General features: G+C 32.4%; 1 protein-coding gene across 1 annotated transcript in view; it reads left to right on the forward strand.

Moving 5' to 3' along the window:
• The window catches only part of LOC133331502 (ecdysone-induced protein 75B, isoforms C/D), a 193,981-nt gene extending 180,819 nt beyond the window's left edge, over positions 1-13,162 (forward strand). Inside the window, exons 4-5 of the mRNA XM_061539892.1 lie at positions 5,934-6,172; positions 10,556-13,162. Coding sequence (XP_061395876.1) covers positions 5,934-6,172; positions 10,556-13,162 — 2,846 coding nt within the window. The remainder of the gene's footprint in view (positions 1-5,933; positions 6,173-10,555) is intronic.
• Positions 13,163-13,529: the final 367 nt, after the last annotated feature.

Genomic DNA, 13,529 nt, shown 5'->3' on the forward strand with positions numbered 1-13,529 from the left:
TATTTCAATTTGCTTACATTTTGTTATTGAAAATTTTCTTTAATCTTTTAAAAAATCTATTAAAAATAATTTTATCAATTTTTCATTATTTTTCAATTAATTAATTGAATATTTCCTTTATAATTAATTCATTATTTATTTCATTTTCCTTATTATAATTCTAATTCTCTTAACAAATTCATCAATTTGCGAGCGCCAGCCTACTTATTTTTATTATTTCCCCCCGCCAATAATTATGTTTAACCTTTAAAAAAACAACAACAACAATATCAAACAATAACCTTTTTCCATATTGGTTGTGTTACCTTTGAAGGGTTCATTAACTACCACTTCCCACACACACACACCACCAACAAACAACGACAGCAAAGGCAATTGCTTTTAAGAGACATAACAAAAACCTCCATCCCCAACCCATTTTGGGCTTCAGTTCAATGTATTCACAAGGCACAGAGTGCACAAAACTCTGCCAAGAACGAACATTGAACTTTTCTCTGAGCGAGAGAACATACAACTCGAATGGGTTCTCTACCATTAAGGGGGAGCACACACAAATAATAATAAACAACACAACGAAGCTTTTCGTATAACAAACGATGTGTGGTGGAGCTCTTCTTTGACTCTTAATTTGTTCGCTCTCTTAGAATGTGAATTTAACATATGGGGTTATGGGTGCCATTCAGAGTGTGTGTGATGACAAAGAGCCAGAGAGCCATATAACACAGAGTTTGTTTAGTGTTGTACTTGCTTGTGCTTGGTTAATGTGTTGTGCTTGCTCTGCTTGGCCTGCCTGCCTGTCTGTTTGCCTGACTCTTTGTACCTTTTTGGGTATATTCGTAACATGCCTAAGATTTTTACAGTTAGTCGCGTTCGAGACCTTGTCGAGTTTTGTCATGTTTTTTAACAACAAAAAATAAAAAAAATATAGCAGACAGAAAATCTAAAATATAAACTAGATGAAAAAAGAAATACTACCAAACAACACAGTGGATATCAACGCAAGAAATAAATATCAAAATTGAAGAAAATATTATTTATATGAAAAAATAGAAACTACAAATAAATTATTTAAATGAAAAAATAAAGAATTTATTTATGAATGAAAGAAAGAAAAAATTCTGAAATATTGTATTGAAATAAAAGTGGTGACATGCAAAAAAATATGAAAATAACACGGCAAAGTATTTGAATGAAAACAAAACCAAATCCAAAGATTTTCAAATGAAATATTTTATATTATAACAAAAATAATAAATATAAATAAATTAATAAATAAAAATAAAATATACAACATCATCAAGCAGCAGTGGCAGCAGTTAATATTCCGTTCACACCCAGAGGATTACGCGCTAAAAATTATATTTCAAACCAAATAATATTTTATTAATAAAAAATAAAATAGAAAAAAAATATTTTTTTGTATTAAAAAAATATATCTCAAAAAGAAATTCAAAGTTCCTGTTACAAAAAAAGTTTTACACAAAAAATCTGAAATATTTCAAAATAAAATTTAAAACATAAAAAGAAAAATTCAAATAAGTACCTGGTGATTTTTCCCCCAAATAAATAAAAAAGTTTTGAAATGTCACACAAGTTTTGAAAGAAGCAGAAAATCAGTGAAATTGTGCCAACTTTTATTTCCACCCAAATACAAAAAAGTATATCTTTACTAATGGAATCAAAAGGCGTTTTAATGTTGTTTTGAAAAAGAAAAGTAACGCCAAAAATTTCGTTTTTGAAAAGAAAAAAATTGAAACCAAAACAATCCCCCCAAAAAACAAACACACACATAAACTCAGCAGAAATGGCTGAAGAATTACCCATATTAAAAAGTATACTCAAAGGCAATGTCAACTATCACAATGCCCGTAAGTGTTTTTGTTGTTGTTCCTGTTTTTAGTTTTTATTTTTATTTTTTGTTGTAATTAAATGCGAACCCCAATTCACGTGTTTTATTCGCCTAGACAGGTTTGGGTTTTTTTGTTTATGTATTGCGGCTGTGTGTCTCTGTGCATATTTTTTAACTAAAGTGAAATTGAAAAAGAGAAAAAAACTGGCTTTTACTCATATTTATTATTTTGACAAAAAAAAAAAAAAAATAAATAAATAAAAAAATGTAAAAAGTAAAAATTTTAAATTTATGTAAAAAATATATTTTTAGTTTTTATAGAAAAAAAAAATAATTTTTCAATAAAAAATAAATTTTTATAGAAAAAATATTTTTTCTATAAAAATAAATTTTTATGGGAAAAAATGCTTTTATTAAAAAACATATTTTTTATTATTCATATTTTTTTCATTTTAAATAAAAAAATTATTTTGTTTGTAAAAAATACATTTTTAATAAAAAATAAAATTTTAATTTTGAAATAATTTTTTTAAGTAAAAATATTTTTTTTCGATTAATTTTTTGTTTAAAAAAATATTTTTTATTTAATTCTTGTTTAAAAAAATATTATTTTCTACTAAAAAATATTTTTCTAATTAAATGCTCTTGTCGGGGTTTGAACCCACGACCTTAAGTTTACAAGGCGGCCATGCATAAGCCTTTTATTTTCATTATTAAACTCCCATTAACAGTAGTTTATTTACATGCCCAACTCTGTTAGTGTGCGTGCTAGATGTGTGTGACCAACTTTTATTTTTTTTTGTTTTGTTTCCATTTCTCTTGGGGTACACCCCAATGTGTGTGTGTGGTGCTCTGTGTGTTATTGTTGTGGTCTTAAGAAAGTTGTGCGTTTGAAATCTCGTTTTTGTTTTGTTTTTGGTTTTAGCTTTCAAAGCGCGCTCTAATTTCTCTTCGTCCCCCATTTTTTTTTTACAACAACGTCGTTGAAGTCGTCGCATTTTTTTTTGTTGGTTGGCGTTAACCATGGCATGGCATGCTTCTTTCTTTCATTCAAACCGAGTTTTCATTTTCATTTGACCTGGTTTGCTTTCCAAATGTTTGAAAGCCGGCTTGTTGTGTTGTGTGTGTGGCTGTGTGTTTGATGGCCCCACAGCAGCAGAAGAAGAAAAGTGTGTCAGTAGTAACATCCACAACACAGCCATAGCACAGCATAGAAAGATATTTTGAAAGCTAGACAACAAACCTATAAAATGATTTCAACAAAAACAAAAAAGAGAGATTTCCTCTCACTTTATGTGGAATATTGTTATTATTGTGGTCGTTGTTGTTGTTACTTTTAAATGTTTATTGATATCAAACAGAAAAAAATTGGATAGTTAGAAATGTAAACGACGAGTGTTTCTGTTTTTTTTTTTCTTTCTTTCTCTGGCTGACTGGCTATTCTTTTATTAATTGCTTAGAAGTTGTATTTGATGGCAATGATGATGATGATGATGATGATGATGGGGATAATGATGAGCATGTTTGGTTTTGATGAAAAGAGAAATTTCAATTGGTGTCAGTTTTAACACTAATTTTAGGTTAGTTATGTTAATAAAATAAACATTAATGAAATGAATGATGGAAAATAGGAACAAATTTGAGATTTTTGGAGAGAGAAAAAACATATTTAGGGCAATGGGGTAAAACGAAAAAAAAAAAATAGAAATTGGATAAGTTAAAAAAATTAAAATAAAAAATATTACAAATTAATAAAATTGAAAAATAAAAATTAAAACAAAAAAAAAATATAAAAAAAAAATTAAAACAAAAAAAAAATCAAAATAAAAAAAAAAATTTAATAAAAATTAAAAATAATATAAATAAAAATTAAAAAAAATATTACAAATTATAAAATAAGTTGAAAATATCAAATAAAAAATAAATAAAAAATTTAAAAATAAAAAAAAAATAAATTAAAAAATATTAAAAAAATTACAAATTAAAAAAAAAATAAAAAATAGTAATAATAATATAACAATTTTTAATTTTTTAATAAATTTTAAAATAAATAATACAACTAATATTGAAAAATAAAATTAAAAATAACAAAAATTATGTTTTTTTTTTTAAAGAAGTAGAATTTTAATTGCAATTTGCATAAACAAGTATTATTACGAAAATAAAATATAATTAGAAATAAAAAATATATATAAAAAAATGAAAAAATTTTAAAAAGTATTTTTAATAAATATAAAATAAAACAATTATTAATAATACTTTTTATAAATACATTAAAAAATTACAAAATTTCAAAATAACCGAAAAATTACAATTTGTATAAAGTGGCGCCCAACGTGTGGTACCCACAAACGATCTCAAAAACAATAAATTTTCTTTATCTATGTTTTTTTAATTCTTAAATTCCATTATGTCCATATTAAAGACATTTTTATAAAATTTTCAAAAGTGGCGCCCAACATGGACATTTCTAAAATTCTTTAAAATTATTATATTTTATTAATTATTAATAATTTCTTAGTATTTAAATGATTAGTTAAAAATATATTAAAAAATTACCAAAAAATCGAAAAAAAATACAATTTGGATAAAGTGGCGCCCAACGTGGGGTAACCACAAAAGATGTTAAAAATTATAAATGTTTATTTACTATGTTTTTTTTTAAATTACCAAATAATCGAAAAATTACAATTTGGATAAAGTGGCGCCCAACGTGGTTTACCCACAAAAGATCTTAAAATTTATAAATTTTTATTTACTATGTGTTTTTTTTTAATTCTGAAATTCGTATTTCCATATTTAAAGATTTTTTATAAAATTTTCAAAAGTGGCGCCCAACTTGAACATTTTACTAATTCTTTACAATTTTAATATTTTCATAATTACCTATAATTTCTTAATGTTTAAATGATTTTTATAAAAATTTATATTTTAAAAATATAAATGGCATCCAGATATATTTCAAATTCTAAATTAATATTTATATTTAAAAAAATTGATTGCTTGAAAAAAATGTATGTCAATCCCTTGGGGCATAAAATAGAGAAATTAGTTCTGTATCGTTTTAACCTCATTCCAAAAGAAGCATCCATAGAAAGAAGAAGTTGAAAATGAAATATTAATTAATTGAGTTTTTAACATTGATAAACATTTCATCTCCTTCTTCTGCTATCATTGACTTCAATATTAAAAAATCAAAATTTAAAAAAAAAAGAAAAAAAACTAAGTGGAGCAGCAACTTTCTTTTTGACAAGCGGCAGCAGCAGCTTTACACGATGGCCTCAAAACCATCAACCAAAACTCCACTACTGGGTCATGACCCCTCTTTTTTAGAGACAGATATGGTAATAATGTAAGGGCCGTTTCACCATTTCAAAACAAAAACGTGACTTTCGGATGGTGGGTGAGATTTTTTTAGACAAAAAAAAAAATCAAACAAACAAAAGAGAAAGTGTAACATTTGGATTTTATTTTTTTTTTTTCATTCAGTCGCATGATGTGTATGTAGGTCTGTCTCAATGTCTGTTGGTATAGCAATGACAGCTGCTAGGTTTACATTACCGCTGCTTGCATTCATTGTAAGCAAAACGCGTCTGGCTTATATTTAACACAGCCACACACAACAACAACAACACCAACAACATAAAAGTCAAAAAGGCAATGACCTACTTAAAGGGCCTTCCACCATACAAAAATAAAACAAAAACCGAAAAAAGCGAAATAAAACGTAGGCACAACAGAGCCATTAAAAAACGTGCAACGCTCAATAACATGACAGAAGAAGAAGAAGCAGAAAAAAACGTTTTTAATTTTTTGGCATTATGAAAAAGGGTTACAAAAACCAGGCGACAGATTGCTCTATAATATGTCCCCTTAGTGGTGGACTTCCTGTAACAAAAGGCCATGGTTTTGGCCTTAATTTTTATTTTTTTGGTTAGGGTTGAAGGGTTTTGAATTTGTTGTTTTTTTCCAGCTGGCGACTTTACATAAATTACCTAGTTTATTGTTAAGCATTAACCACAAAAAATACACCTGTTTCTAAAATAATTTTTATTAATTTAAAATTTTGTTCTTCTCATTTTAGCTGTGCGATTTGGTCGCGTGCCGAAACGTGAAAAGGCTCGCATATTGGCCGCCATGCAACAATCCACACAAAATCGTGGCCAACAGCGTGCCTTGGCCTCGGAACTCGACGATCAGCCGCGGCTATTGTCGGCCGTATTGAGAGCTCATTTGGATACCTGCGAGTTTACCAAAGAAAAGGTAGCCGCCATGCGCCAAAGAGCCCGTGAATGTCCTTCCTATTCAATGCCAACATTATTGGTAAGTTGTTAAAATAAAAATTAAATTTTAAAAATCCAAACATAAAATTATAACTACAAACAAGACTGAGACACCATGGACAAGGTTAACATGCTTCTTAATGTGTGTGTGTTTGAGAAATAATTAACATATTATAATTAGGTTTAGCCACCAAAAAGGTGTTAAAAACACACAATTGAAGTTTTAGTTTTGATTTCGAATTTATTTTTGGTTTAGTTAAGGTCTTTAAACCAGGAAATTAGCAAGATTTTTCTTCAATGAAAACTAAAAAACTAGTCATTGTTATAACAATAAAACACACAGATATAACAAGCAAGGTTTTTCCTAGTTTCTAAAATATATATTTTTTTATGAGCAATGCCACTACTTTTCAATATAAAAAAATGTTCTAGTTAGTATAAAAAATATTAACAAAAAATACAAAATTATCAAAATATGGAAAATTTGAAATTTTATCTAAAGTGGCGCCCAACGTGGGATTAGCTATGCATAAAAACTTTAGTTAAGATTAATTTTGCGAATGAAAATAATTATCTAAAAATACAAAATTATTACATTTCAAAAATTCTTACATTTCCACTAAGGTGGCGCCCAATGTGGGACCAGCGAAGCATAAACATTTTATGTAAAATCAGATTTGTGAATAACAAAAATTGCCTAAAATACAAAATTATTTAATTTCGAAAATTCTTACATTTCCACTAAAGTGGCGCCCAACGTGGTACTAGTTATGCATAAAAAATTTATGTAAAATCAATTTTGTGAATAACAAAAATTATCTAAAAATACAAAATTATTAAATTTCAAAAATGCCCATATTTTCACTAAAGTGGCGCCCAAATGGAACCTCCTTCTGAATAAAATTTCATGTAAAATAATTTTTGAGAATAACAAAAATTACCTAAAAATACAAAATTATTAAATTTAGAAAATTCTCATATTTCCACTAAAGTGGCGCCCAACGTGGGACCTCCTTTGAAGTCATTTTTCATGTAAAATTAATGTTATTAAATGAAAATAATTGCTAAAAAATAAAAAATACCAAATATTGACCAAAAATAACAACGTAATAACATGTGGGATAAAGTGGCGCCCAACGTGGGTACTTGTAAAATGCTCTAAAGTTTTAAAAAGTGGAGAAAATTCAATAGAAATTAATGTAAATCTATTATTAAAAAATATTTATAATTAGAAACTGGCAAAAATGGCAAATATTGCAATTGGAATGAAGTGGCGCCCAAAGTGGGTACTTATAAAAATTTAAAAAATAAATAAATTAAATAGTAATCCATGTAAATTCATTATTAAAAAATTAGAAACACTGCAAAACTGGCAAATATAGCAATTATAATAAAGTGGCGCCCAACGTGGGGTAACTCAAAAAAGCTGCTTAAACATGAAAAAAATCACTTCAAATAGTTTTTTTTATTTAAAAATTATTATTTCTGTATTAAAAAAAATTACAAAAAAATCCTGAAATTAAATTAAAAAAATATTCTAATAAATTCAATTTTTTGCTGAGTCAGGTTTCAATACAACAACAAATTAAGATTATTTTTTTTCTTTACTCCTTGATCTCCTCCTCTCCTTGTTTTTTTTTTCTTTATTTTTGGGTTTTTATTGTTCCGAAGAGAGGGCAAAGTGTTGCCAAGTGCTGCTGCCGACTGTGTCTGCTACGTCGTTTTTTATTTCAATCTTCTTTTTTTGTGTTCTTAATTTTTTTTGTTGATGATTATTGTTCTTGTTGTTATTTTATACGAAAAAAATTCAAGGTTAAAAAATAACACCCGCCAAGGTCGTCTCTGTTGCGTTCCTTGAAAACAAGAAGAAGAAACAACAACAATGGCAATTCTATATATTGATGAGTACTACTACGTAGCAGCAACAGCAAGTAATAAACAAGATTAATTTTGTTTTGTTGTTGCAGCAGATTTTTTTCTTCTTTGATGGAGGATTTTTTTTCGTATAATTGATAATTTAGAATTATGGGTAATTTTGAGGAATTTAATCATTTTTTTAAGGCAATTAAATTAAGATTTTTTTTATATTTATGAACAAAGTTCCTAAATTAAAGATAATTTTTCATAATAAGAAGAAAAGTTTTTTAATTTTGTTGGAATAATTTTCAATATTATTTTTTTAACTTAGGAAAAACATTCTAAAAATAAAATGAAAAAGTTCTAGGAAATATTTTCATAAAATTTAGGAAACTTTTTTCATAAAATTTCCTTACATAAGAAAATGATACACAATTTTGAAACCTTTTCCCTTTAAAAATATAAATCTATAAATTCCAATTTATTAGGAAATAGTTCATATCATTAAGGAAATATATTTTTATATGTTAGGAACACATTTCCTAATTGCTTATTTTAATTGCATTTCATTGCATTACTGTTTATTTATTTTTTTTTGCTTTTTATTACAAATTCACAAAGAGACCTCGTGTTAATTTGTACTTGACTTTGACATTTGCTCGAATATTTAATGTCAACAAAAACAACAACTACAGTGAATGCACACACGAGCATTATTGTGATTGTTGATAATTAATATGAAAGTAAATATTTTTTTTATATTTAAATTGGAGACAATAAAAAAGCGAACTGCACAGCAGAACTTTAGCTCAGAAATTTGATGACTAAAGCTAATTTTTTTGATGTGTGTGTGTGAAACAAAGGCAAAAAATATTAATGACAAAGTATTTTTTTTAACTGCCATATTCAGGTGGCCGCGGGGCATAACATGCAAATATAAAAATGCGACAACAAAATAACACTGCTAAATAATATATACAAACAACAAAAAAGTGACGTTCTAGCTGACCTTGTCTGAGAAAAAAAAATTTATTGTTGTTTTTTATTTTGTTTAATGTGAGTGTGTTTCAATTTTTTTTTATATTTCTTTCCTGAACAATATTATATTTTGGAACCTGGAAAACATGTTTATAATTAGTTAAGAATAAAATGGAACAAGAAGTAGAAACAACAACAACAAAAAAATTAGATAAGAAAAAATAAATGATAAATAATACCAAAATTATATATTTATTTTTTTATTAATTATTTATATTTAATAGAAATTTTTTTTCAATTTTTAATTTCTATTTTTATTTTATATTTTTTTTTTTTAATTTTTTATTTTATTTTTTTATTTAATTTAATTTTTTTATTTTTTGGATATTTTATTTCATGTTTTAAATATGTCTGGCAACCCTTTTTCCTACCAAATAACCTTTTGTTTTTTGGTATATCCGCTTTGCTTGTCTGTCTGCCTTGTCTTTGCATACCGGTCGTATATTTATTTTTTTTCTTCACACACAACGAGGATATATACCGGCAATTTGCACTTGACCAAGGCTGCACAAGAACAAAATGCCCACAACCTTCTTTTACTACATACACACACACGCACATACCCCATAACACCTTTAGAAATACAAGAACAAGAATAATAACAGCAGTAGTAGCAGCAACAACAACAATACCAAACAAACGAATGAACGAACGAACATGCCATATAGTTTGGCCTTCGTTGCCGTCGTCATTGTCATTACTCACTCATATGGCTAACCGTACTGTGCTTCTTCTTCCCTACTACACAAACACTACACTGTATGGCGTATGATGAATATAGTAGTGTGCTCTTTCTCTCTGTGTATACAATGAGAACAGAGAAGATACCACTATTAGTATTGTTGTCTTGTATTGCTGCCGTTGTTGTTGTTTAGTTTTGTTTAACACAGAGCCATGGGACTTAAAGAGAGCCATTGGTTGGCTTGTGTGAGAAATCTATACTAAATATTTAAACAACAATAATAAAACAGATATTTTTTTCAAGGTTAATAATAAAATAATACTTGTTGTTGTTCGCTGTTCGTGTTCATGTTCTATTTGTTTGTCAAATGACGTTAAAAACATTCTAAAAATCTAAAACTATTTTTTGAAAACCGGAAAGAATATTTTGTGAGTAGTTGAGAGAGGGGGTATTTTTTTACCTTGAACTTTTAGGTTATTAACCTTGACTTTAAAAACAAAACTATTTATAAAGCAGAAAAAAATAATAGTGGCAAGCCTTCTCCCTTGACCACCTGTTCTTAAAAAAAGCTTTTCCTCATTGATTATTTTTTATTGTTATTGTAAATTCAATATTTTTCCTGTTAACCTTCGTCTGAACTTTTCATAATAACTGTATAAATTTCAAATAGCTCACACACATGTTAGTGGGAGGTTAGGTTGTGCCTCATTAATTTCCTCATAGAAATAACATGCAAGGTTTTTCCGCACATACAGACCTATAGACAGCCATACAATTCATGATTTCAAATAATACAATAAATCACAACTAATTGGAAATATTTATTTTTTTCTTTTTTCATTGCAGGCCTGCCCACTCAATCCCGCCCCTGAACTACAATCCGAACAAGAATTCTCCCAGCGTTTTGCCCATGTCATACGTGGTGTCATTGATTTCGCCGGCATGATTCCCGGTTTCCAGCTACTCTCGCAGGATGACAAATTCACCCTCCTCAAGGCTGGTCTCTTCGATGCCCTGTTCGTACGCTTGATCTGCATGTTCGATAATTCCATTAACAGCATAATCTGCCTTAATGGCCAGGTAATGCGTCGCGATGCTATCCAAAATGGTGCCAATGCCCGTTTCCTTGTCGATTCCACATTCAATTTTGCGGAACGCATGAATTCCATGAATTTGACAGATGCTGAAATTGGCCTGTTCTGCGCCATTGTCTTGATCACACCCGATCGACCGGGCTTGCGTAACATTGAACTGATCGAACGTATGTACAATCGCTTGAAGGGCTGCCTCCAGACCATCATCAATCAAAATCGTCCCGATCAACCGGATTTCATGAGCAAGCTGCTCGATACCATGCCTGATTTGCGTACCCTCAGCACCTTGCACACCGAGAAATTGGTTGTATTCCGTACCGAGCACAAAGAATTGTTGCGTCAACAAATGTGGTCCATGGATGATGATGCCCAACAGGTGTTGTCCAAGAGTCCCAATGGCTGGGATGATCATCGTATGGATGTGGAGGCCAAGAGTCCGTTGGGTTCGGTCTCGAGCACAGAGTCTGGGGATTTGGATTATCAAATTGCCTCAACCACAACGACGAGCAGTGGAGCTCCTCACCATTTGGTAGGGGGACATCAACAAACCTCTTCGTTGGCCTCCTCGGCCCCTCTATTGGCTGCCACATTGTCCGGCACCTGCCCTCTACGCAATCGTGCCAATTCCGGCTCATCTGGTGACTCCACAAATGAATTGGACATTGTCGGCTCGCATGCCCATCTCACACAAAATGGTTTGACAATCACACCCATTGTAAGGGCACATTCCCACCAACAGCTGCACCATCATCTGACCAGTGGTCCGGCCCAGCATCGTTATCGTAAATTGGATTCACCCACAGACTCGGGTATTGAATCGGGTAATGAGAAAACAGAATGTGGTGGTAAGACCGTCAGCTCCGGTGGTTCCTCCTCATGCTCCAGTCCGCGTTCCAGTGTCGATGATGCTTTGGATTGCAGTGAAAATTCCGCAGCTGCAGCAGTGGCGGCAGCCGCCAGCAGTAGCCAGGTTACAGTGTCGGTGTCACCGGTTCGCTCACCGCAACCCATGTCAGCGGCAGCCACCTCAACATCGTCCACATCTCCCTCCAATATGATGGGTGGTGGTTCCGCGGCCACCTTGAAGCGTCAAATTGTCGATGATATGCCCGTGCTGAAAAGAGTATTGCAGGCTCCTCCGCTATATGATACAAATTCCCTGATGGATGAGGCCTATAAGCCGCACAAGAAATTCCGCGCTCTACGGCATCGGGAGTTTGAGGGAGCCGAGGCTGATGCCACCAGTTCAACAAATCCCGGTTCTGCATCATCATCATCTTCGAGCATACCTGCCGCTGCCAGCAGTCCCCAATTGACGGCGGGCGGTAACCAAAGTCCACCACCATCTGCAGCTGCAACAACCTCCACCTCCTCCTCCGCCGCCGGCTCACAAAATCAGGTGCTTATGGTGCCACAGGCAACGCATTCCCCCCAGGCGCCGCCCACATCATTTGTGGCCGCCAGCTCACCGCCAGCCATTGTTGCTCAGCCGTCGCATCAGAGCCAGCTGCATATGCATCTGACCCGGCCCACACCCACCAATTCGAACAGTGGTGCCCACCATCAGCAGCAGCAGACCTCATCGTTGTCCAGTACCCATTCCGTGTTGGCCAAGTCGTTGATGGCTGAGCCACGCATGACGCCCGAACAAATGAAACGTTCGGATATTATCCAGAATTATATTATGAGGGAATCGAGTTCGACGAATTTAATGGCTTGCTCACCACATGGCCCTGGTAGTCGTAGCCCGGCTCCTGGTGTGATGCAAGTGCATGGTCTTTATGGCAATTCGCCCAGCAGTTCACCGAACTCCAATTGCAATTCGCCCTCAACCACCACGGTGACGGCCTTGGCCTCACCACCCGTTAATGGGGCCGCCGGACGTTGGTCGGGACATTCCGTGATTACCACCACCACAATAAATCAACGCCAGCAATCGGTTTCGCCCAGCAGCAATGGTTCATCATCATCCTCCACCTCATCGAATTCCTCCTCCGCCTCGTCGTCCTCCACATCGTCCTCATCGGGATGCCAGTATTTCCAATCACCGCACTCCACCTCGGCTTCGGTGTCACCACCCAGGCCCTCACCCTCGGCCATGAATACACCACCACGTCTATTGGAATTGCAGGTGGACATTGCCGATTCTCAACAGCCCTTGAATTTGTCGAAGAAATCGCCCACACCGCCACCCAGTAAATTGCAGGCTTTGGTGGCAGCTGCCACAGCGGCCCAGCGCTACCCCACAGTATCGGCTGATGTTACAGTGACGGCAACTGGTAGTGGGGTGGGGCCAGCAGTAGCTTCAGGTGTTGTAGCAACTAGTTCGCAGGCAACAAAGGTTATGTTGGAAGCGTAAGTGTGTGGCAAACCAAGAGAGGGGATCATCGAACAGAAAATAACCGAAGATAATTCTCAATGACATTGAGTGTTTGATAGATGTTATTAATATGAGAGAGAGAGAAAATAAATATGGAGATTTATTTTTTATGGATGATAGAAAAAGAGAAAGAAAAGAGAAGAGAGAGAAAAAGGAAAAGAGAGAATATTTTCAAATTCTATTTCTTTTTTTTTTGTGTTGCAACAGTATTTTGATTTGATTTAAAATTCTTTCTCATCTCCATTAAACCCCCCTTCTCCCTCCACAACCCCCCCAACAAAGAGACCACAAAATGGCCACCTCCCCCCAGAGATGTTTTCTCCACGCTGCTAGTGTAAATGAAAAT

This window comes from Musca vetustissima, unplaced genomic scaffold (assembly GCF_032173495.1).
Source record: "Musca vetustissima isolate MV318-11 ecotype Yass unplaced genomic scaffold, APGP_CSIRO_Mvet_v1 utg3460, whole genome shotgun sequence".
NCBI classification, from domain to species: Eukaryota; Metazoa; Arthropoda; class Insecta; order Diptera; family Muscidae; genus Musca; species Musca vetustissima.